This window comes from Malaclemys terrapin, chromosome 1, assembly GCF_027887155.1.
Source record: "Malaclemys terrapin pileata isolate rMalTer1 chromosome 1, rMalTer1.hap1, whole genome shotgun sequence".
In the NCBI taxonomy this organism is placed as follows: Eukaryota; Metazoa; Chordata; order Testudines; family Emydidae; genus Malaclemys; species Malaclemys terrapin.
In genome coordinates, this window is record NC_071505.1 from 193,748,229 (window position 1) to 193,769,722 (window position 21,494).

The 21,494-nt window shown below is 50.2% G+C and overlaps 1 protein-coding gene across 1 annotated transcript in view; it reads right to left on the reverse strand.

Moving 5' to 3' along the window:
• Positions 1 to 18,054: 18,054 nt before the first annotated feature.
• The window catches only part of BRWD1 (bromodomain and WD repeat domain containing 1), a 100,034-nt gene continuing 96,594 nt past the window's right edge, over positions 18,055 to 21,494 (reverse strand). Inside the window, exon 42 of the mRNA XM_054049220.1 lies at positions 18,055 to 20,114. Coding sequence (XP_053905195.1) covers positions 18,907 to 20,114 — 1,208 coding nt within the window. The 3' untranslated portion in view covers positions 18,055 to 18,906. The remainder of the gene's footprint in view (positions 20,115 to 21,494) is intronic.

The window sequence follows — 21,494 nt, forward strand, 5'->3', positions numbered from 1 at the left end:
TACCTTTGGCATGGAACACGAGGACAGAGGGGGCCCAGGCATGGACCAACAGATGCTACTTGCAGGAATTCTCAGGTCTCATGTATGTGGAGCGCATGCATAGCCACAGTACAATATACATAAGGACCAACACTCAAAGAAGAACTATGAATTACCATTCCAATTATATTGAAATATGAGCACTGGGGCACCAAACCCATTCTCCCCCACCCAAACAGTCTGAACAGAAAATAGGAGTCCCCGCCAAGAAAATGGGACAGGTTAGCTGATAAATCGTGAGAATTCCTCTTCTAAAAAGATACAGAAAAGCACCCCAGATCCTCATTGTCCTCCACAAGCTCCAACTCTTCTCAAAATCCTAAGGCTGCAGAACATAACTAAACCAGAAAAGCAAAAGAAGATTTTAAGGCAATTAGAGCATCTAATCTGACCTCCTGTATAACACAGGCAGTAGAATTCCACCCAGTAGCCCCTGTAACGAACTTAAAGGACAGTTACCTTTTCCGTAACTGGTGTTGTTCGAGATGTGTTGCTCATGTCTATTCCACAATAGGCGTACATACTCGCCATGTGCACTGGTGCTGGAAGTTTTTCCCCTAGCAGTACCCGTAGGGGAGCGCTCTAGCGATCCCTGGAGTAGTGCCTCCATGGTGTGGTAAACGGGCGCTGCACGCTCCCCCCACCCTCAGTTCCTTCTTGCCAGACAACTCCGACAGAGGGGAAGGAGGGCAGAATGTGGAATAGACATGAGCAACATCTCAAAGAACACCAGTTACAGAAAAGGTAACTGTCTTTTCTTCTTTGAGTGATCGCTCATGTGTATTCCACAATAGGTGATTCCAAGCTATATCTGTTGGAGGTGGGAAGGAGTTCACAAACTCTCGGGATGGAGAACGGCCCTGCTGAACCTGGCGTCCTCCCTGGTCTGAGAGACAATCCCATAATGCAAAGTGAATGTGTGAACTGAAGACCGTGTGGCAGCCCTACAAATGTCCGGAATGGGGACATGGGTCAAAAAGGCAACCGATGAGGCCTGCGCCCTAGTCAAGTGCACCCTCACAATTGGTGGCGGAGGGATTCCCGCCAGGTCATAACAAGTACGGATGCATGAGGTGATCCAGTTGGAGAGCCACTGAGTGGAGATCGGCCAACCTTTCATGCGCTCGAATGAGGCGATGAACAGTTGCGAGGACTTTCTGAACGGCTTAGTCCACTCCAAGTAAAAAGCCAGAGCCTGTCTCACATCCAGCGTGTGGAGGTGGCGCTCCTCACTGGACGCATGGGGCTTAGGGCAGAGGACCGGCAGAAAAATGTCCTGACCCATGTGATAGGCGGAGACTACCTTCAGGAGGAACGAAGGGTGTGGGCGGAGCTGGACCTTATCTTTATGAAATACCGTGTATGGTGGCTCAGATGTCAGGGCCCTGAGCTCCGAGACCGGCCTACCCGACGTGATCACAACCAGGAAGGCCACCTTCCATGAGAGATGTGACCAGGAGTACGTGGCTAGCAGCATAAATGGGGGCCCCACGAGATGGGCCAACACCAGGTTTAGGTCCCACTGCAGGACTGGAAGCCTAACATACGGGAAGAGACGATCCAACCCCTTAAGGAATCAGCCAGTCATAGCATGGGAGAATACCGTGTGGCCCTGCACCAGCGGATGGAAGGCCGATATGGCCGCCAGGTGCACCTTAACTAATGAGGGCGCCAGGCCCTGGGTTCTAAGGTGAAGGAGGTAGTCCAGAATCAGATGGATTGGGGAAGCCACCAGGGAAACACCCCACTCATCCGCCCATCTGGAAAACTGAGACCACTTTGCCAAGTAGGCTCGGCGCGTGCAGGGCTGGCTGCTTTCTAGTAGGACGCGCTGAACCTCTTCGAGCATGTCCTTTTCTCCCTACCTAACCACTGAGCAGCCATGCCGTGAGGTGGAGTGCCACTAGTTGGGGTGGAGGCGGCAGCCCTGGTCCTGGGAGAGCAGGTCCGGGCGAGACGGCAACGTCCACAGCGGGGCAACTGCCAGGCCCGTGAGGGTCCCGTACCAATGCTGCCTGGGCCAGGCTGTGGCAATCAGAAGGACCCAGGCCTTATCAGTCTATCTTTTCCAGGACCTTGCTGATCAGCGGGAATGGGGGAAAGGCATAGAGAAACTGGCTTAACCAAGACAGGAGGAAGGCATCGGAGATAACGCTCCGTCCCAGTCCCCCCCGGAGCAGAACTGGGGACAGCGACGGTTCTGCTGAGTCGCAAACAGGTCCACCTGGGGAGTTCCCCACTCTTGGAAAAGTCTGTGCACCACCTCTGGGTGGAGAGACCATTCGTGCTGAGATGAGAAGTCCCTGCTCAAGCGATCTACCCGCGTATTCCGGGCACCTGGCAGATGTCGTGGGTTATACAAAAGTCCCACAGCCTGAGGGCTTCGCGTCAGAGGATCGGGCCCCGCCTTGCCTGTTGATGTAGAACATCGAGGCTGTGTTGTCCATGAGGACCCTGACCACCCGGCCCTCCAGGTGCGAGCGGAAGGCCATGCACGCCAGCCGTACCACCCTGAGCTCCTTGATGTTTATGTGGAGGGTCAGATCCTGAGCCAACTACAGACCTTGGGTCTGCATGTTTCCCACATGGGCCCCCCATGCCAGGTCTGACGCGTCGGACACCTGTTCCAGCAATGGGGCCCTGCCCCTGAACGGGACCCCTTGGAGCATGTTTCTCGGGGAGGACCACCACTGTAGGGAGGTGATCACTGGCTTGGGCACCGTGAGAACTTCGTCCAGCCTGTGCCTGGCCTGGGAGAACTCCGAGGCCAACCAGAGCTGGAGGGGCCTCATCCTGAGTCTGGCGTGACAAACCACATACATGCACGCCAACATGTGACCCAAGAGCTGGAGGCACACTCTGGCTGTTGCCACCAGAAACCTTGTAACCGTGTTGATGAGTCCTTTCAGGGTCTCGAACCTGTCCGGTGGGAGGGAGGCTCTGGCTGACCAGGTGTCCAGGACCGCCCCGATAAACTCTATGCGTTGTACCGGGACTAACGTGGACTTGGTGTTGTTTACCAACAGACCCAAAAGTGGTGTACGTGGACAGAAGGAGCGCCACATGATCCCGCACCTGCGACTGGGAGCTGCCTTTGACCAGTCGTCCAGATAGGGGAAGATCTGGACCCCCCGGCACCTGAGGTAGGCCGCCACCACTGACATATACTTCGTGAATACCCTGGGGGCAGTCGACAGGCCAAATGTGAAAACGATAAATTGGTAGTGTTCCTGCCCCACTGTGAAACGGAGGAAGCATCTGTGCCCCTCGAATATATGAATGTGGAAGTATGCATCCTGCAGATCGAGGGTGGCGTACCAGTCCCCGGGATCCAGGGAGGGGATGATGGAGGCCAGGGAAACCATGTACTGGTTCAGGCCTTGCAGGTCCAAGATGGGCCTGAGCCCACCTTTGGCCTTTGGGATAAACTGCCTTTTCCCCACTTGCTTGCCCTTGGAGAACCCAGGCTGGGGGGGCAGGCCAAGACTGCCTCTGTGGGCACCTCTTATAGTCCTGCGACTTCTTATAAGCGGTCTCGTATTTTGACTAGGTGGCCTGAGCGGGAGTCTGCTGTGGCTTGAACTTAGGTTTAGCTGGAGCCGGAACATAGAGACCCAGAGTCTGGAGAGTCTTGCAGAAGTCTTTTAGGCCATGCAGCTTTGTATCTGTTTGTTCTGCAAACAGAGCTTTGCTGTCAAACGGGAGGTCCTACAGGGAGGTCTGCGCCTCGCTGGACAGCCCAGAGAGCAGGAAAAGACGGTTACTCACCGTTGTAACTGTTGTTCTTCGAGATGTGTTGCTCATATCCATTCCATTAGGTGTGTGCGCGCCGCGTGCACGGTCGGAAGATTTTCTACCCTAGCAACACCGGCGGGTCGGCTGTGGAGCCCCCTAGAGTGGCGCCTTCATGGCGCTGAATATATACCCCAGCCGACCCGGCGCCCCCTCAGTTCCTTCTTGCCGGCTACTCCGACAGTGGGGACGGGGGGCGGGTTTGGAATGGATATGAGCAACACATCTCGAAGAACAACAGTTACAACGGTGAGTAACCGTCTTTTCTTCTTCGAGTGCTTGCTCATATCCATTCCATTAGGTGACTCCCAAGCCCAACTTAGGTGGTGGGGTCGGAGTGAGACATTGCTGTGTGCAAAACCGCTGATCCGAAAGCAGCATCGTCTCTGGACTGCTGCACTAGTGCATAGTGAGCTGTAAATGTGTGGACTGATGACCAAACCGCTGCTCTACAAATGTCCTGGATCGGAACTTGTGCCAGGAAAGCCGTCGAGGAAGCCTGGGCCCTCGTGGAGTGAGCGGTGAGGTGCGGTGCTGAGACACCTGCCAGGTCATAGCAAGTCCGGATGCAAGACGTAATCCAGGAGGATAGGCGTTGTGAGGAGACCGGTGAGCCTTTCATTCGGTCGGCCACTGCAACGAAGAGTTGCGTCGTCTTTCTAAAGTGCTTTGTGCGGTCAATATAGAAGGCCAGGGCCCTTCGTACGTCCAGGGAATGCAAACGTTGATCCTGGCGAGTGGCATGTGGTTTGGGATGAAAGACCGGGAGAAAGATGTCCTGGTTGATATGAAAAGGAGAAACCACCTTAGGGAGAAAGGCAGGATGTGGACGAAGCTGCACTTTATCCTTATGGAAAACTGTATAAGGGGGCTCGGATGTAAGCGCCCTGAGTTCAGAAACGCGCCTTGCTGAGGTGATGGCTACAAGGAAGGCTGTCTTCCAGGATAGGTACAAAAGTGAACAGGTGGCCAGTGGCTCGAATGGAGGACCTGTGAGCTTGGAGAGAACCAGGTTGAGGTCCCACGTCTGAACGGGCTGACGTTGTTGTGGGTACATCCGGTCTAAGCCCTTGAGGAATCTAACAACCATCGGGTTAGAGAATACCGAGGACGCGAGTTCCCCTGGGTGAAAGGCCGATATAGCGGCCAGGTGAACTCTAATTGAAGATATCGCCAACCCCTGCTGTTTTAGGGAGAGGAGATATTCCAAAATGAGAGGAATGGGTGCCTGCAACGGGGACATGGCTCGTTGTTCGCACCAACAGGAGAACCGCTTCCACTTGGCCAGGTACGTGGTGCGTGTTGCGGGCTTCCTACTGCTCAGCAGAATCTGTTGGACAGAGTGCGAGCATTGCTGCTCTGCCTGGGTGAACCATGGAGCAGCCACGCCGTGAGGTGGAGTGATTGCAGGTCGGGGTGACGCAGCCGGCCGTGGTCCTGAGAGATGAGATCCGGACACAACGGAAGCGGGATCGGTGTCTGAACCGAGAGTTCCAACAGTGTGGTGTACCAATGTTGTCTCGGCCACGCTGGAGCGACCAGAATTACCTGTGCCTGGTCTCTGCGCAATTTGAGCAGTACCTTGTGGACCAGAGGAAACGGAGGGAAGGCATAAAACAGGTGGTCTTTCCAGGGAAGGAGAAACGCATCCGAGAGGGAGCCCGGAGCTCGACCTTGTAGGGAGCAGAACACGTGGCACTTCCTGTTGTCTCGAGATGCAAACAGGTCTATCTGGGGAAACCCCCACTTTTGGAAGATGGAATGTATGATGTCCGGACGGATAGACCACTCGTGCGTCTGGAAGGACCTGCTGAGTCGGTCCGCTAGAGTGTTCTGGACTCCAGGGAGGAACGATGCCGTGAGATGGATTGAGTGGGCGATGCAGAAGTCCCACAGGCGAATGGCCTCTTGGCATAGAATTGACGAACGTGCTCCTCCTTGCTTGTTGATGTAAAACATGGCCGTGGTGTTGTCGATGAGAACTAACACACATCGGCCACGTAGGAGGTTGAGAAATGCCTGGCACGCCAGGCGCACCGCCATCAGTTCCCGAACATTGATGTGCAGGGCTAGCTGGGGTGCAGTCCACAGGCCCTGGGTATGGTGTTCGTTGAGATGGGCGCCCCAACCCAGAGATGAAGCGTCTGTGACCAGGTGCAGAGAGGGTTGTGGGGCGTGAAATGGCATCCCCTCGCAGACCACATTGTGATCTAGCCACCAGGTGAGGGAGGTCAGGACCGAGATCGGGACCGTGACCACCATGTTCAGGCTGTCCCGATGTGGTCGATATATTGACGACACCCAGGTCTTGAATGTGTGCACTATTATGTGGACGTGAGCTTGAACTTGCTCCTTGATGCGACCGCGTACCAGCCAGTCGTCTAGGTACGGGAACACCTGTATCCCTTGCCGACGAAGGTACGCTGCCACGACAGCCATACATTTCGTGAACACTCTTGGGGCCGAGGATAGGCCGAAGGGAAGGACTGCAAATTGGTAGTGCACCGCGTTTACCACGAATCGCAGGAAGCGTCTGTGAGGTGGGTAAATTGAATGAGGCTCGTGATGGTGCCAAATCGGTTGTCTGGCAGGATGGCTTGTGCACGTCTGGAGTCTAGAACTGCGCCTATGAATTCTATTCTCTGGGTAGGTTCTAGAGTGGATTTGTCCTTGCGTATCCCCTCTCCACCGTGCGGAGGACCCAACAGTCTGAAGTTATAAGGGACCAAGCGCGGTGGAAGTGGGAGAGACGATCCTGAAAGGAGGGGGCTGGATCCTGGGGGATGACTGGGGCGCCGTCCTCGACCGCACCTTCAAAAGTTCTGTCTAGGACCTGAAGGTGGTCTTGGTGGCCCCTGGTTCTGACCGGGTTGAGGGCCAGCCCATCTTCTCCTACCACCTCGCCCTCGCCTCCGGGCCGAGTCTTGTCTCTGACGAGGCGGGGGGGGGGTAGAAGCGCTGAGGCTGCGGCCTAAATGGTCTGCGCTGAGGGCCCACAACATGCATCCCCAGGGAGCGCATGATTGTTCTCGAGTCCTTGAGGCTCTGCAGGCGAGAGTCCGTCTTGTCTGAGAACAATCCATGTCCCTCAAAGGGCAGATCCTGTAGGGTTTGCTGCAGCTCCGGAGGCAAACCCGAAACCTGAAGCCAGGAGATCCTGCGCATAGCGATACCCGAAGCCAGGGTCCTCGCAGCTGAGTCTGCTATGTCCAAGGAGGCCTGCAAGGAGGTCCGAGCCACCTTCTTGCCCTCCTCTACCATGGCTCCAAACTCTTCCCTGGACTCCTGGGGAATCAACTCAAACTTCCCCATAGAGTTCCAGGAGTTAAAATTGTAGCGGGTCAGTAGCGCCTGTTGGTTCGCCGCTCTAAGTTGCAGCCCTCCGGCTGAGTAAACCTTACGGCCAAACAAATCGAGCCGCTTAGCCTCTTTTGATTTAGGCGCTGCAGCCTGCTGGCCGTGGCGCTCTCGTGCGTTCACTGATTCCACCACCAGTGAACACGGTTGGGGGTGGGTATACAAGTACCCGTAGTCCTTAGACGGGACAAAGTATTTCCTTTCCACCCCTCTCGCTGTGGGTGGGATAGAGGCAGGAGTTTGCCATATCGTATCCGCATTCGTTTGAATCGTGCGGATCAGGGGTAATGCCACCCTCGATGGGGCATCCGCTCCAAGGATATTCACGATCGGGTCGTGCACCTCCACTATCTCCTCCGCCTGCAGGTCCATGTTACAGGCCATCCTGCGCAGAAGATCCTGGTGAGCCCGAAGATCTATTGGAGGTGGGCCTGTGCACGATGTGCCCGCCACTGCCTCATCCGGAGAAGAAGAGGAAGATGCCTCCGGTGGAACAGGATCCAAGGGCTGGTCCTGGTCTCCCTGTTCCTGGGCTGGAGCATCACCTGTGCCTGGGTCCAGGGCGTCAGGTGGTGCGGACCCAGAAGCCTCCATGCCCCCTGGCGGAGGCCGAGAAATGGTGGACTCCGGGGCCCCTCTGATGGAGTGACCGGAGCGAGAGGTCGAAGCAATTGGAGCCCCTTGCGCCTGATGGTACGCCCACGGGGTCCAAAACGACCAGTGAGATGGGCCATGAGAATGGTCCCCTGTCGTGTCCTGCCAATGTCCCAAGTCCTGTTCCTCGGCTTGCCCCTGAGGGGGGTATGCCGATCTCGAGAGGTCCTCCGAGGAGTGGGACACCGATCTCGATGGCCACGGCGGTGCCGAGAGCGTCGAGACGATTCCCATTGGCTGCGGTGCCGCACGGTGCCGGTCCGGAGATGATCTATCTCTACGCGGTGCCGGCGATCGGTGCCGGGACCGCGACCGGTGCCGATGACCTCGTCGGTGCCGGGAGTCGGATCTGGACCTCGACGAGGACCTGGAGTATGCCCGGTGCCGGGAGCGGCCTCTCGACGTCGAGCGTCGACCGTAGCGGTGCCGAGAACTACGTCTCGACGTTGATCGGTGCCGACGATCATAGCGGTGCCGAGACGTAGAGCGGTGCCGCGAAGAAGATCTTGGCCGCGAGTACGACCGGTGCCGAGGCGATATTCGGTGCCGGGACTGCGAGCGGCGTGGGGACCTGCTTCGGGACCTGGATCGGTGCCAAGGTTCCAGCCCTTGCGATGGAGGGCGCATCAAGGCAGGTTTCCCCCTCGACTGGACCAGGCGAGTCAACGGTGCAGTCGGTGCCGGTGGTTGAGGCGGTGCCGGCTCCGTGAGAGCTATTAAGTCTCTCGCCGCCGCGAAGGTCTCTGGAGTCGACGGGAGGCACTGTATCACCGCCGGTCTCGGTGGAGACGCTATCTGCACCGGACTCAACGGCCTCGGCGCCGGAGTCGACGGTGCTGGAGGCACCTGTTTCCGGTGCTCCACCGGCGGACGCGGCTCTACCCCCGGCACTGGGGGAGCCGGCGTCTTCGGCACGGATGTCCCCGTCTTACGGGCTTTTTTATGCCCCGGGGATAATGACCGGCGCCGAGGCACTGCTTGCGGTGCCGACGAGGTCCGGTGCCGGGGAGGCTTGTCTGACGCCACTCGCGTGGTCGTCATAGCCGGTGCCGCCGGGGCACTGCGCACCGAGGTGCTAGGTGCCGGGGCCTGACTTGTAGATGGAGCGTCCGGACTAAGTGCCGCCTCCATCAGGAGTTGCCGGAGCCGAAAGTCCCGCTCCTTCTTGGTCCTTGGTCTGAAGGCCTTACAGATCTTGCACTTGTCTGTTTGATGGGACTCTCCCAGGCACTTCAGACAGGAGTCGTGCGGGTCGCTCGTGGGCATAGGCTTAGCGCAGGAGGCGCACTGCTTGAAGCCGGGAGCGTTGGGCATGAGCCCGGCCCCGCGGCCGGGGGAGAAAGGGGGAGACGACCCCCTTAATCCCCTGAACTACTTAGAACAACTAGAACAACTTTTAAACTATTTAACTATTTAACTATAAACACTAGAACTATAACTATAACTATAACTGCGTCTTTCATGTCGAGGGCGGCGAACCAGTCTCCAGGATCGAGGGAAGGGATAATGGCCCCCAAAGAGACCATGCGGAACTTCAACTTTACTACGAATTTGTTGAGTCCGCGCAAGTCCAAGATGGGCCGCAGACCTCCTTTGGACTTGGGGATCAGGAAGTAACAGGAATAAAATCCCCTGCCCCTTAACTCTATTGGAACCTCCTCTATGGCCCCCATGGCCAGGAGCGTAGAAACCTCCTGTATAAGAAGTTGCTCGTGAAAAGGGTCCCTGAAGAGGGACGGGGAAGGGGGGTGGGAGGGGGGGGATAGAAGAAAACTGGATAGTGATACAACAAACTAAGCTAGGGAGAGTGGAGAACAGCTAAGCAGCGCTCCACAGTTCCAACGACCGTCAGGGGCGGTAAGAAGGAACTGAGGGGGCGCCGGGTCGGCTGGGGTATATATTCAGCGCCATGAAGGCGCCACTCTAGGGGGCTCCACAGCCGACCCGCCGGTGTTGCTAGGGTAGAAAATCTTCCGACGATCGTGCACGCGGCGCGCACACACCTAATGGAATGGATATGAGCAAGCACTCGAAGAAGAACCATGACACCCTTCTCATGGACACCATGGAGGCCATGGACTGTGCAGCCGTGTCTGCTGCATCCGAAGCTGCCTGCAGGGTTGCCTGGCAGCCGCTGTGCCCTCTCCACCAGTGCTTTGAACTCCTTCCTGTCGTGCTCCTGGAGGGAGTCCTTGAACTTGGGCAGGGAGGCCCAAAGACTGAACTCATACCGGCCCAGGAGAGCCTGGTGGTTTGCCACCCGTAACTGGAAGCTCGAGGACGAATAATTTTTTTTTTTCCCCCCAAATGAGTCAAGCCTCCTTGAATCTTTATTTTTTGGGGTAGGAGCTGGTTGGCCCCTGTGGTTGACCGACTCAACCACCAGGGAGTTAGGAGCAGGGTGGGTGTATAAGTACTCATGCCCCTTGGCGGGTACAAAATACTTGCGTGCCGCTCTCTCAGAGATGGAAGCCAATGAGGCTGGGGTTTGCCACAGGGCATTTGAAATTTTCGCCACCCCTTCGTGGAGAGGCAAGACCACCCTGCCTGGTGCCGAGGAGGACAGTACATTAAACAGGGAGTCCGAGGGCTCCTCCATCTCCTCGGCTTGATGCCACCCTTTTTAAGAGCACTTGGTGGGCTCTAAAGTCCTCCTGCGGGACAGAGGGAGGAGGGGCCGTAATCGCCTCATCCAGGGAGGCCAGCGCAGTACGTCGTGTGTCCACCAGCACCAGAGGGTCCACCACCTGGTCGGTGTCCGGGCACAGTGCCAAGGATGTATGTCCCACCAACTCCTTCCTCGGAAATCTGGAAAAGGAGGCCAATGGTCCTTCTGAGGCTCCATACACCGAGCAAGCCCCCACTGGGGGCCATGGTGCCTACTAGTACCACTGGGCTGGCCACAGGGCCCGGTGCCACTGCACCTGCTGTGGCACTGGCAGAGCTGGCTGTTCAGCCTAGCTGGTTGGCCCACCGATGGATGCCTACGAAGGAAGGCCGGGCTAACATACGACCTGCTGCTGTCTCTGGACCGGGAGGAGCGGCGGCACCGGGAGAGATGCCAACCATGGGACCATGATCCCAACGTGGAGGACCAGTACCGTCTGCAACAGCTGCTCCGCGATTGGCTCTGGCAGGCGGACCCACGCCGGCGAGACGCTGGTGATCGACACCCGGGGCTGCAGAGTCGGTGCCGTGCCGGGGTCCTGGAGCGGGATGACGAACGGGACCAACGTCGACATTTGTGCTGTGACTGGCTGCAATAGCCCCTCTGAGACGAGGATCTTTGGCGTCATCTGCCTCGGGCCCATTGGCCCGAGGCGTTCGCTCCTCGAGGCGGAGCGGTGCCGAGTGTCTCAGTCAGACGGAACCCAACCAGACAGCCTGGTGGGCGTCGAGGATGATCCATGTGGACTTTGCCCTGAATGGACGCTAAGTGGCAAACGGCGTCGGGAACGTTCCCTCAACCGAGACCGGTACTGAGCCGGGGGCAACTGCGGAGATCCCAGCGGCGGCTTGCCTCTGGAGCATGGGGCTGACATCGGTGGTGCTCCTGTTACTGGCATGGACATAACATCCCGGGTTGCCTGTAGGGCCTCCGGTGTGGAGGACATCGAGAGGCCTGCTCCGAATGGGCCGGGCTACTCCGCTCGACTTGAGTCAGAGGCCTAGAGGCCGGTGGGGATCGAGGACTGCCCAACATGGGTCTAGCCTCTCTCCTGGGTTTACTCCGGTGCCGCGGCGAAGGCAGCCTCTTCCTAGCCTTCTTGGCGTCCCCCATAGACGGGGAGCGTGCCAACTAGCCGATGGCGCCAAAGGGTTGCTGCACACCAACACTGCAGTGCCCGGTGCCAACTCGGAGCTGCACGCCAGAGCCGGGGTCAGCACCGACTCCATCAGAATAGCCCAGAGCCTGATGTCCCTTTCTGTCTTGGTCCGAGGCTTAAACGACTTGCAAATCTTGCAGTGATCGCGGAGATGGGTTTCCCCCAAACAGCGTAAACAGTCCACGTGCAGATCACTCACTGGCATAGATCACCTACAAGTGCTGCACGACTTAAAACCCGGGGCATGGCGCTCTAGCTAAACTAAACTAACTACAGGTACCATACACTGAACAAACAAGCAGTTTTGGGGACGAGCTACAGCAAAGCTGGAGCAGAGCAGTTCCGAAGCACCTTCACTGGCGGCAAGAAGGAACTGAGGGTGGGGAGAGCGTGCAGTGCCCCTTACACCGCGCCATGGAGGCGCCACTCCCGGGTTGGCTGGGGCGCTCTCCTACAGGTACTGCTAGGGGAAAAACTTCTGGCACTGGTACACATGGTGAGCACGCACACCTATTGTGGAATACACATGAGCAATCAGTGATCACTGTTTGCCTAAAGCATATCTTCCAGAAGCCATCCAAGATCTGAAGACTCTGAGATGAGTATCTACTACTTTCCTTCATAGTTTGTTCCAATAGTTAATCACCTTCACTTTTAAAGGTTGTGATTTCTAATTTGAATGGATCTGAAATTTCCAGCCATTGGTTCTCATGTCTTTTCCTGCTAAAGAGCCCTTTAGTAACCGCTATTTTCTTCCCATGAAAATAGCCTCTTGATCTTTTTGATAAGCTAAACCAATTAAACTGTAAAGCTTTTTTTTTTTTTTGGTTCTTTTCTTCACCATCTCAAATTTTTCAACATTCTTTTTAAAATGTGGCCATCAGAACTAGGCAGTATTTCAATATTGGTTTTACCAGTGCCATTGACAGAAGTAAAGTCAACTCTCTCCTACTACTCACTACTCTATTTATACACCCAAGAACTGCATTAGCCCAGGCGTGGGCAAACTTTTTGGCCCGAAGGCCACAATCAGGTATAGAAATTGTATGTTGGGCCATGAATGCTCACAAAATTGGGATTGGGGTGCAGGAGGGGTTAAGGGCTCCGGAGTGGGGCCAGAAATGAGTTCAGGGTGCAGGAGGGGGCTCTGGGTTGGGGCGGGGGGGGGGATGAGGGTTCTGGCTGGGGGTATGGGCTTTGGGGTGGGGCTGAGGAGTTTGCAGTGTAGGAGGCTGTTCCAGGCTGGGACTGAGGGGTTCAGAAGACAGGAAGGGGATCAGGGCTGGGGCAGGGAGTTGAAACACGGGGGGTGGTGAGGGCTCCGGTTAGGGGTGCAGGCTCTGGGGATGAGAGGTTTGGGGTGCAGGAAGGTGCTCCAGGTTGGGGGAGGGGAAATGGGGTGTGAGAGCTCTGGCTGGGGGTATGGGCTCTGGGATGGGGCTAAGGAGTTTGTGGTGTAGGAGGGTGCTCTGGGCTGGGATCAAGGCGTTTGAAGGGTGGGAGGGGGATCAGGGCTGGGGAAGGGGGCGGGCTCAAGGGTGCAGGCTCTTGGGTGCAGGCTCTTGGCAGCGCTTACACCTCAAGTGGCTCCCGGAAGCAGTAGCACGTCCCCTCTCCGGCTCCTATGCGGGGGCATGGCCAGGCAGCTCTGCTGCATGGTTCCTGGCCAATGGGAACTGTGGGGGTGGCAGTTGGGGTGGGGGCAGCGTGCAGAGCGGAGCCCCGGGCTGCCCCTCTGCATAGGAGGGAACCGTGCAGAGTGGCCCCCGACCCTACTCCCCGACTGTAGTGCCCGAGTAGGGCAAGTCCCAGACCCCGCTCCCCAACGGGAGATTGAGGGCAATTAAAATAGCTGGCGGGTCATACTTTGCCCACCTCTACATTAGCCCCTTTTGCCACAGCATCACATTCAGATCTCATATTGAGTTGTCTTTCCACTGACCGCCTACTCTAGATCCTTTTTAGTCATTGCTGTCCAGGATACAGTCCCTGTTTCTGTAAGTATGACCTGTATGTTTGTTCCTAGCTATATGACCTTGCATTTGATTGTATTAAAATATTTTGTTTTAATGGGCCCAGTTTACCAAGCAATCCAGATCACTTTATGACTGCTCCATCATAATCATTTACAACTCTAATCTGTGTCATCCACAAGTTTTAATCAGCGATGATTTTATATTTACTTCTTGATCACTAATCAAAATATTGAATAGATCCCTGAAGAACCACCCTAGTAACACACACATTCAATAATTACTTTTTAAGGTCTGTCAATTAGAGAGTTTTCAATCCATATAACGTGTGCATTATTTATATTGTACAGTGCTATCTATAATCAGAATGTTGTGTAGTAAATGAAAAGCCTTAGAAAACAAAGTATTTTACTTCCGTGCATTTATCTTTACCAACCAAATTTGTAATCTCATAAAAAAAATGAAATCTTTCTTATAATACCAACATACATAAAACGGTGTTGACTGACATTAATTGCATTCTTATCCTTTCATTATTTATTGAATCCCTGTCAGCTTTTCTATTTTGGCTGGGACAGATGTCAGAAGCACCTGCCTGTAATTACTTGGGCCATTCTGCTTGCCCTTTTTAAATATTGGCACATTAGCAGTCTGCTAGTCTTCTGGAGTTTGCCCAGTATTCCAGGTTTTAATAAGAATTAACATCCTTAAGCAAGAGATCTCCTCAGTCAACTCTTTTAGCACTTTTGGATGCAAGTTATTTGGGCATGCTGATTTTGAAATGTTTATCCCTAGAAGATGCTGTTTAACATCCCCCTAGTAACAAATGCAAGGGGGGATCCTTGTAAAAGCTCAGATGCATTTTTTTTTTTTTTTAAAGGAGTCAGACAGCAGGCCAGAATTCTTGCCATCTGACAATTATTCACCTAAACCTACAGCTTTTCCATTCTGAAATGGATTAAAACCAGGAGGGGAAAATGTGGGGATTTACACCTAAAACCCCCCAAACCCTATTAGGTGAGGACGGCCAACTTGTTGAGCCTCGTGTCTTTTCAGAGACGTTACTGAAGAAGTCTCAGCAGGTGAGGAGATGTCCTAGCTTGCCCTCCAGACTGACAAATTTAAGATCCGTGGTAGCGAGCAGCTGTCAGAACTCCTCTTCTGCTGCTTCTCCTCTTAGCACTTCTTGGGTTTTTGGCCTGCTCTTCCATAATGAGAGGAGGGACCAAACAGGAAGAATTGGGAGGCTGTTCCCTTTGGGGGAACACAACCCTGACAAATTTTGTTTCCCTAAGGGATAGGAAAGGGGATGGACAATATTTTGCTTACTGCTGCCCCAAAATAAGCTTTAGAAACTAGTATTTTAAAAAATAAAATAGGATTGTTGAATAGCCACTTGGTCTCCAGAGGCAGGGCCGAGCCCTATGGACAAATCTTAACTGTCTCCTGTGCTTGAAGAAAGAGGCACCACCCCAATGTCTCAGATTGGGGATCCAGAAAAAGCAGTATTTATTTTCTCTGTTGATATACATGCTTCTTTCATCCCTATTTTAATATTAAAGTATACAAGTAGCAACAGAATAACTAGATTGACGTTCCCCCCTCAATGTCTGGATTCATAATAGATGTTCAATCTTACAGTCAATCTTGTTTTATCCAATGAATAATGCAGAACAGAGATGCAGCCTAGTGCCTCTTCTTTCACAAGGAACCTGCCAGCCAGAGAAATATTCCACAGGGTGGGTGGAAATAGCCTATTGTGGGGTACAGTATGTTGCTGCTCTGGACAGGGGGGACATCAAATCCACAAATGCATCAGTTAATGCTTGCTACTGACAACAGGGTATGCTCTAATTAGATTTGGAGGCAACGGTGGGGTGGAAGCTAAGCACTTCCCCTATAACACACACTATGGCCCAAAGGGGGGGTGTAGCACATGGGCTGGTATTAACTGGGTCCACCTCCAAGCACATTCCTACACATTGTGGACAAGTTATGTTACTTGCCCAAGCAGCATTTCCAACATTTTTTTCTGCCCACAACTTGACACAGAACAGGATGGACTGCTGTTCCTCCCTCCCCCTCCACACTTTCCAAGCCCAGAGTTGTGTATTGTGCAACTCTCTTGCAATTGCTGAGTTACATCAATAAAGCCTTCAACAGTGCAGGGAGTTGCTTTCGGAGAATGGAGTTATGACTTAAAATAGTTTAAAATAGCCTGGTAGTTCACCTACAAATGATGTTTGTGAGAGAATAATTGTTTGCCTTTGGGAGAAAGGGATGGAAGATTGCTAAATAAGAATCAGTAGAAATAATTCCATTTACCTTTTAAATGTTTATCTTCCTGTTGTAACCAGAACCCTCCTCTACCTGCCTATACACAGAAAACTGAAATAGCACCCAGGAGCATATGATAACATAGAATAAAATATTGTTTTCTCTCAAGTTTCAGAGTAACAGCCGTGTTAGTCTGTATCCGCAAAAAGAAGAACAGGAGTACTTGTGGCACCTTAGAGACTAACAAATTTATTAGAGCATAAGCTTTCGTGGACTACAGCCCACTTCTTCGGATGCATCCGAAGAAGTGGGCTGTAGTCCACGAAAGCTTATGCTCTAATAAATTTGTTAGTCTCTAAGGTGCCACAAGTACTCCTGTTTTTCTGTTTTCTCTCAGTGATTAGGGTGTGTATAAGAGAATGATTGTCAAATATTGTAAGTGTGTAGCATCAACAATGCAAGTTGACTTATGAAAGACTGTACTTTAGACAAGCCAATTTTTCCCTCTCATGCACAGAATGAGAGCCCTTTGAATGCATCAATGGGTAGAGTTTGTCCCCAACCATTTAGCTTGTTTTATGAACCTACAATTATATTTGTATACTTCCTTTGAAAGCACTATATTTGAACTTACACCAAGGTTGAAGATAAAAATCCTGACAGCCCTACTTAATTTATACTTCAATTAGATGACAAGAATTCTGAGGCTCCCTTATATCCTCAAGTGCTCGAAATTATTACACTTCAAAAACCACTAATTACCAGCCCAATCAACCAGCCACTGAATAATGCAGCCAATTAATTTTCAGATAAAGCAAACATTTATCTCTTTTGACAGGGGCATTTCTAAACTACTAGATACAAAGCACTTAAAACAGTGAATAATCTCAATAGACAATCTGGTTCATACTTTGTCATCTTTGCTTTGCTTAAGCAATTGGAGACAAAGAAAGATGAACAATTTAAACCCACAAACTTCTACAAAAATATACTGAATTAAGAGCTATATTCAAATCAGAAAAGGAACAAAATATTAGGGCACAAATGGTATCAACTAGATTTCTATTAGACTTAATACAGACTAGCTGTGCCTGTTCCCGATCCTATGGGAGCACCTACCAAAGGATGGCTCTTCTCCCTCACAACTAGCCAAGGAAGCTCAGGAAATGTGAGGGGAGGGGAGAGGAGGGGGAGAAAAGTTGAAAGCAACCACCAGTTACATCTCTGGCTTCAGTAATGGTGCAGACTGAAGCAGTCTGGGGACTGCTCCAACTTTTGCCAACCTGCTGTGGTTCTCAAGGGATGAGCTGCCAGCTAAAATAGTTGGAGTCTTAATGTTCCAGCCACTTTCCCACCCCTCAAACCAGATGGTTAGTTACAGAACATTGAGATGTAGGATCCATCTGTGCCATATGCCCCCGGGGGACAACCCCCACAGTGGGGGAATTCCCAGGAGTTGGACTTATGGATGGCTTCCACTACCTTTGTACCACCAGAACAGTGCAAAGAGCAGAAATGTGGTAGAAAATTGATTGTAGTCCCAAGACCTTACTGAAATAGTATTTTTGATTCTTAAGTCCCAAAAGTTGGACAGCACTGATCTATGGCAGCAAAGTGAAGGGTTAAATGTTGATAGCAAAACATCTAGATTTGAACTAACTGAACGAATTTTGGGTATGAAGGGGCACCACTGGAAATAAAATGGTCATTAAGAGAAGTCTTTATGCTATCAGCAGATTCATGAACATCTTTCTTCCTGAGATTCTTACTGCACTGCCACATATAAAGCCAATGAGAAAGATTTAAATACCATTCCCCGAACACTTTGCAAATTGCATCAGAAACTGAGGCAGAACTACACATTTTAGTTTGAAAAACGTACATTAATCTCATTAACAATTGTCCAACTTCCTTTCCCTCGCATGTTATAAGTAGTTCTAATTATTTTTGTTCTCAATAATGGCAACTTAAACATCAGCATGTAGGTGCTATATGATGATAATCAGAATTTGGTGTGGTTTATCAACGTATCAACAATCTAACATAATGAGGCACTTTTAAGTTAAAAAGTTTAAATGTGAAGGAGCAGGTGGGCAACCATAGCAAAAACATCTGAAATAATATTCCGAGCCTCAAACTTTTCACCCATTTAAAAGATAAACAAGTTTTAAATACACAAATTTTAAAAAATACACAGCACATTTCTTTTCATATATATATATATATATATATAACACACACAAACCCTTAGTCCCAATCGTTCACCTGCATTTTGTGGTCTCAACTTTACAGCATGGAAGCCGCATATTAAAAATGACAGTATCACCTGTCACCAACCCCCTATTTTTCCCCAATACCATTTTTTAAAAATTGTTAAATATATCTTTTCCATTATTAGTTCTTTCAGGTTATGTATTTTCAATAGTGGTAGCACTGTACATTTTAAAGGATGTACTAATTCAAGTTATTAATGTAATAATCATTTATTACTTTTGATGTTTGTAAAGTCATCATTCACCACTATTTTTATAATGTACAGTAATAGTTGCAAGTCTGTTACTGTTGTATGAAATTTCATACAACATTAAGAGGGGTTTAAATCAGCTGTTCTTGAATGCACTTATATTGTAAGGCCCAAGTAGTAGCACATTGCAGCACCCATAATAATACTCCACATACTGCTATTAACCTGTTGCCAGGTATTTAACTTTTTTTTAAACTCTTGCTATATGTAGTAAAATACCAGTAAAGACAAAATTTTGCCCCTATAATGAGGCACATTTTGGCATCTGTGCTAAATGCTGCTGCATGGGCAGGCAAGTGCAAGTCAAAATATGAAAAGGAGAGTCATGATTTGATATTAATAACTTTTTCATAGAAAAATATAAATATATTCCCTGAAATGTAGGACAAAGATGGAGCCAGCATTCATCATGAATCCTAGCACTATTACCATAAAAAAAGCAGACTAGCTTTTCCACTTAAGGTTATGTTCCACAATCTATGTAATCTAGACCTCTATCATCATCATCACCACCATCATCATATCTCACAGTCCTTCTACCCCCATTTCTAGTTCTTATTTTAGAACGTCGATTTGCTCTTTTATATTTGGTATAGTCCACATCGTCAGAGTCATTTTCTTGATTAAGTTTAGGGCGTTTTGTTCGCTGGGGCCTTCTGGACGGCTTAGATACATTTGAATTTGAAATTTTACCTTTTCTAATTACTTTAGTTTTTCTTTTTCTTTTCCTCTTTTTTGTTTTTGTGGTATTCCTATAGCTACTGTTACTAGAATCAGTTTCAGATTCTAAATTGGAAGAGCAATTTATACTGGCACCAGATCCAGATTTTCCAATCTTTGCAGTCTCAGAAGGAGCAGTCCGCTGACACAAAGAACTTCTTCCATCTTCCTGCTCTCCTGTTTCAGACTCTGTGTCCTTTACGGCATTCAAGAATTTTGCTTTTTTGAAAGACGTCCCAGCCTTTTGACTGGTCACCTTGGTTTTTTTACCTTTGCACTTGCCTGATTCAGAACCTGCCTCACCCTCAGAGTTGCTCACTGCATGATGTTTGCGTACAAAAGCTGACTGGTCAGAAGCTTTCTTACTGCTCCCATCCCCTGACTTACGGCTTTTGGAGTCCTCCTCTGAAAATTCTACTGTGGAATTTTTCATTTTAAGAGATGCAGCACGGACAGTTCTGTGTGGCTGCTTGTGGTCATTAATATGCATGTTCTTTTGTGTTATCTTTGTCTCTTTCTCAGATTCAGATTTTCCCCTTTCAGACTCTCTAATATATTTTCTTCTAGCAGCAGCTGAATTAGGCTGAGTGTGTGTTTTCCTGTTAGTATGTTGCTCTTTTACTTTTTCACTTTCAGACTTGAAAGTGGCATCTACCTTAGAGCTGTCCCTTAGCCTTTTCTTGGATGCAGCAGACACCGTCCGGTGAGGCAGTTTTCTATTCTTTTTTTCAGTGCACACACTTTCTGAGCTGGAGAGCTCTTCCTTTACATCACTCATCATCTTAATTTTATTAGCAGCCAAAGTAGCACTTCTGCATGGAGGTTTTTTTCCAGTAACAGTTTTGGCATTTAATGTCTCACTAGAAAACGTTGTATATTTTTTGTAGTCATTCATATATGTCCTGCTCCTGAGCACTTTTGTATTTTGTCCAATCTCCTCAGAGGTTGATTCTACAAAATAAAGATTTAAAAGTTCCTTTAAATAACTTACATTTCTATTAAAATCATATAGTTTACTCGGCACAAGCTTTACTACTAAAGCTGAAATACATAGAAATCAAAGTACAGGTTATGCACTTCTCAGCTATGTGCAGTTTACTTTGGGTAATTATTTAAAATAATATCAACTATGGACATTCTTTTAACTTTCAACATTGTGCTTTTGTTTTGAGATAAAAGAGGACAGGAAGCGACATTCTTTGCTCACAATGACAATCAATCAAAAAATCACTACTTACCTTCAAGAAGGGGAATGATTTCCAGATTCTAAATATCTATGTGTAGTGTTAAAACTATCATTCTATTGCAAAGAAGTCTCTAAAAGAAATTACACACATTTATGAACCTGTAATAAATTTTGTTCTGCTAATGCAGAGGCAGCCATTCAGAAAGCAAAGAAAGTACAAATTAAATTCTATTACCAGAAGAATTTTGATAGTTTATGCAGTTGATAAATGATCAGGGAAGTAAAAGAATTTCTTCAAACCAGACCCAAACTGTGGAACTCACTCCCACAAAAGAAATGATCACAGGCCTTAACATTTTCAGAACTGAACGCATAACTCATTTCTTCAGAATAACTCTCCCTTAAATTCTTCACACTCAGTCAAATACACACACACACACACACACACACACACGAGGTCTTATAAACGCATAATTCGGGCCATACCAAATTCACACCCATGAAAAACACATTATGGACCATTAAATCTGGTCTTGTGTGCTTTTACCTATACAATACAGATTTCACAGGGGAGACCAGCATTTCTCAAATTGGGAGTCCTGACCGAAAAGGGAGTTGCCAGGTTATTTTAGGGAGGATCACGGTATTGCCACCCTTACTTTTGTGCTGCCTTCAGAGTTGAATGTCCGGAGAGTGGCAGCTGTCGGCCGGGCACCCAGCTCTGAAGGCAGTGCCCCCGCAGTGGCAGCACAGAAGGAAGGGTGGCACTACTGTACCAGGCCATCCTTACTTTTGCACTGCTGCCTGCAGAGCTGGGTTGCTGGAGCGTGGCAGCTGCTGGCTGAGGGCCCAGCTCTGCAGACAGCAGTGTAGAAGTAAGGGTGGCAATACTCTACCATGCCATCCTTACTTCTGTGCTGCTGCTGATGGCGGCCCTCTCTGCTACTGCCAGCAACAGCACAGAATTAAGCGTAGCAGTACCGCAACCTCCCCTACAATAACCTTGCTATACCCCCTACACAACTCCTTTTTGGGTCAGGACCCCTACAATGACAATACTGTGAAATTTCAGATTTAAATAGCTGAAATCATGAAATTTACAATTTTTAAAATTTTGAAATTGACCAAAATGGACCGTGAATTTG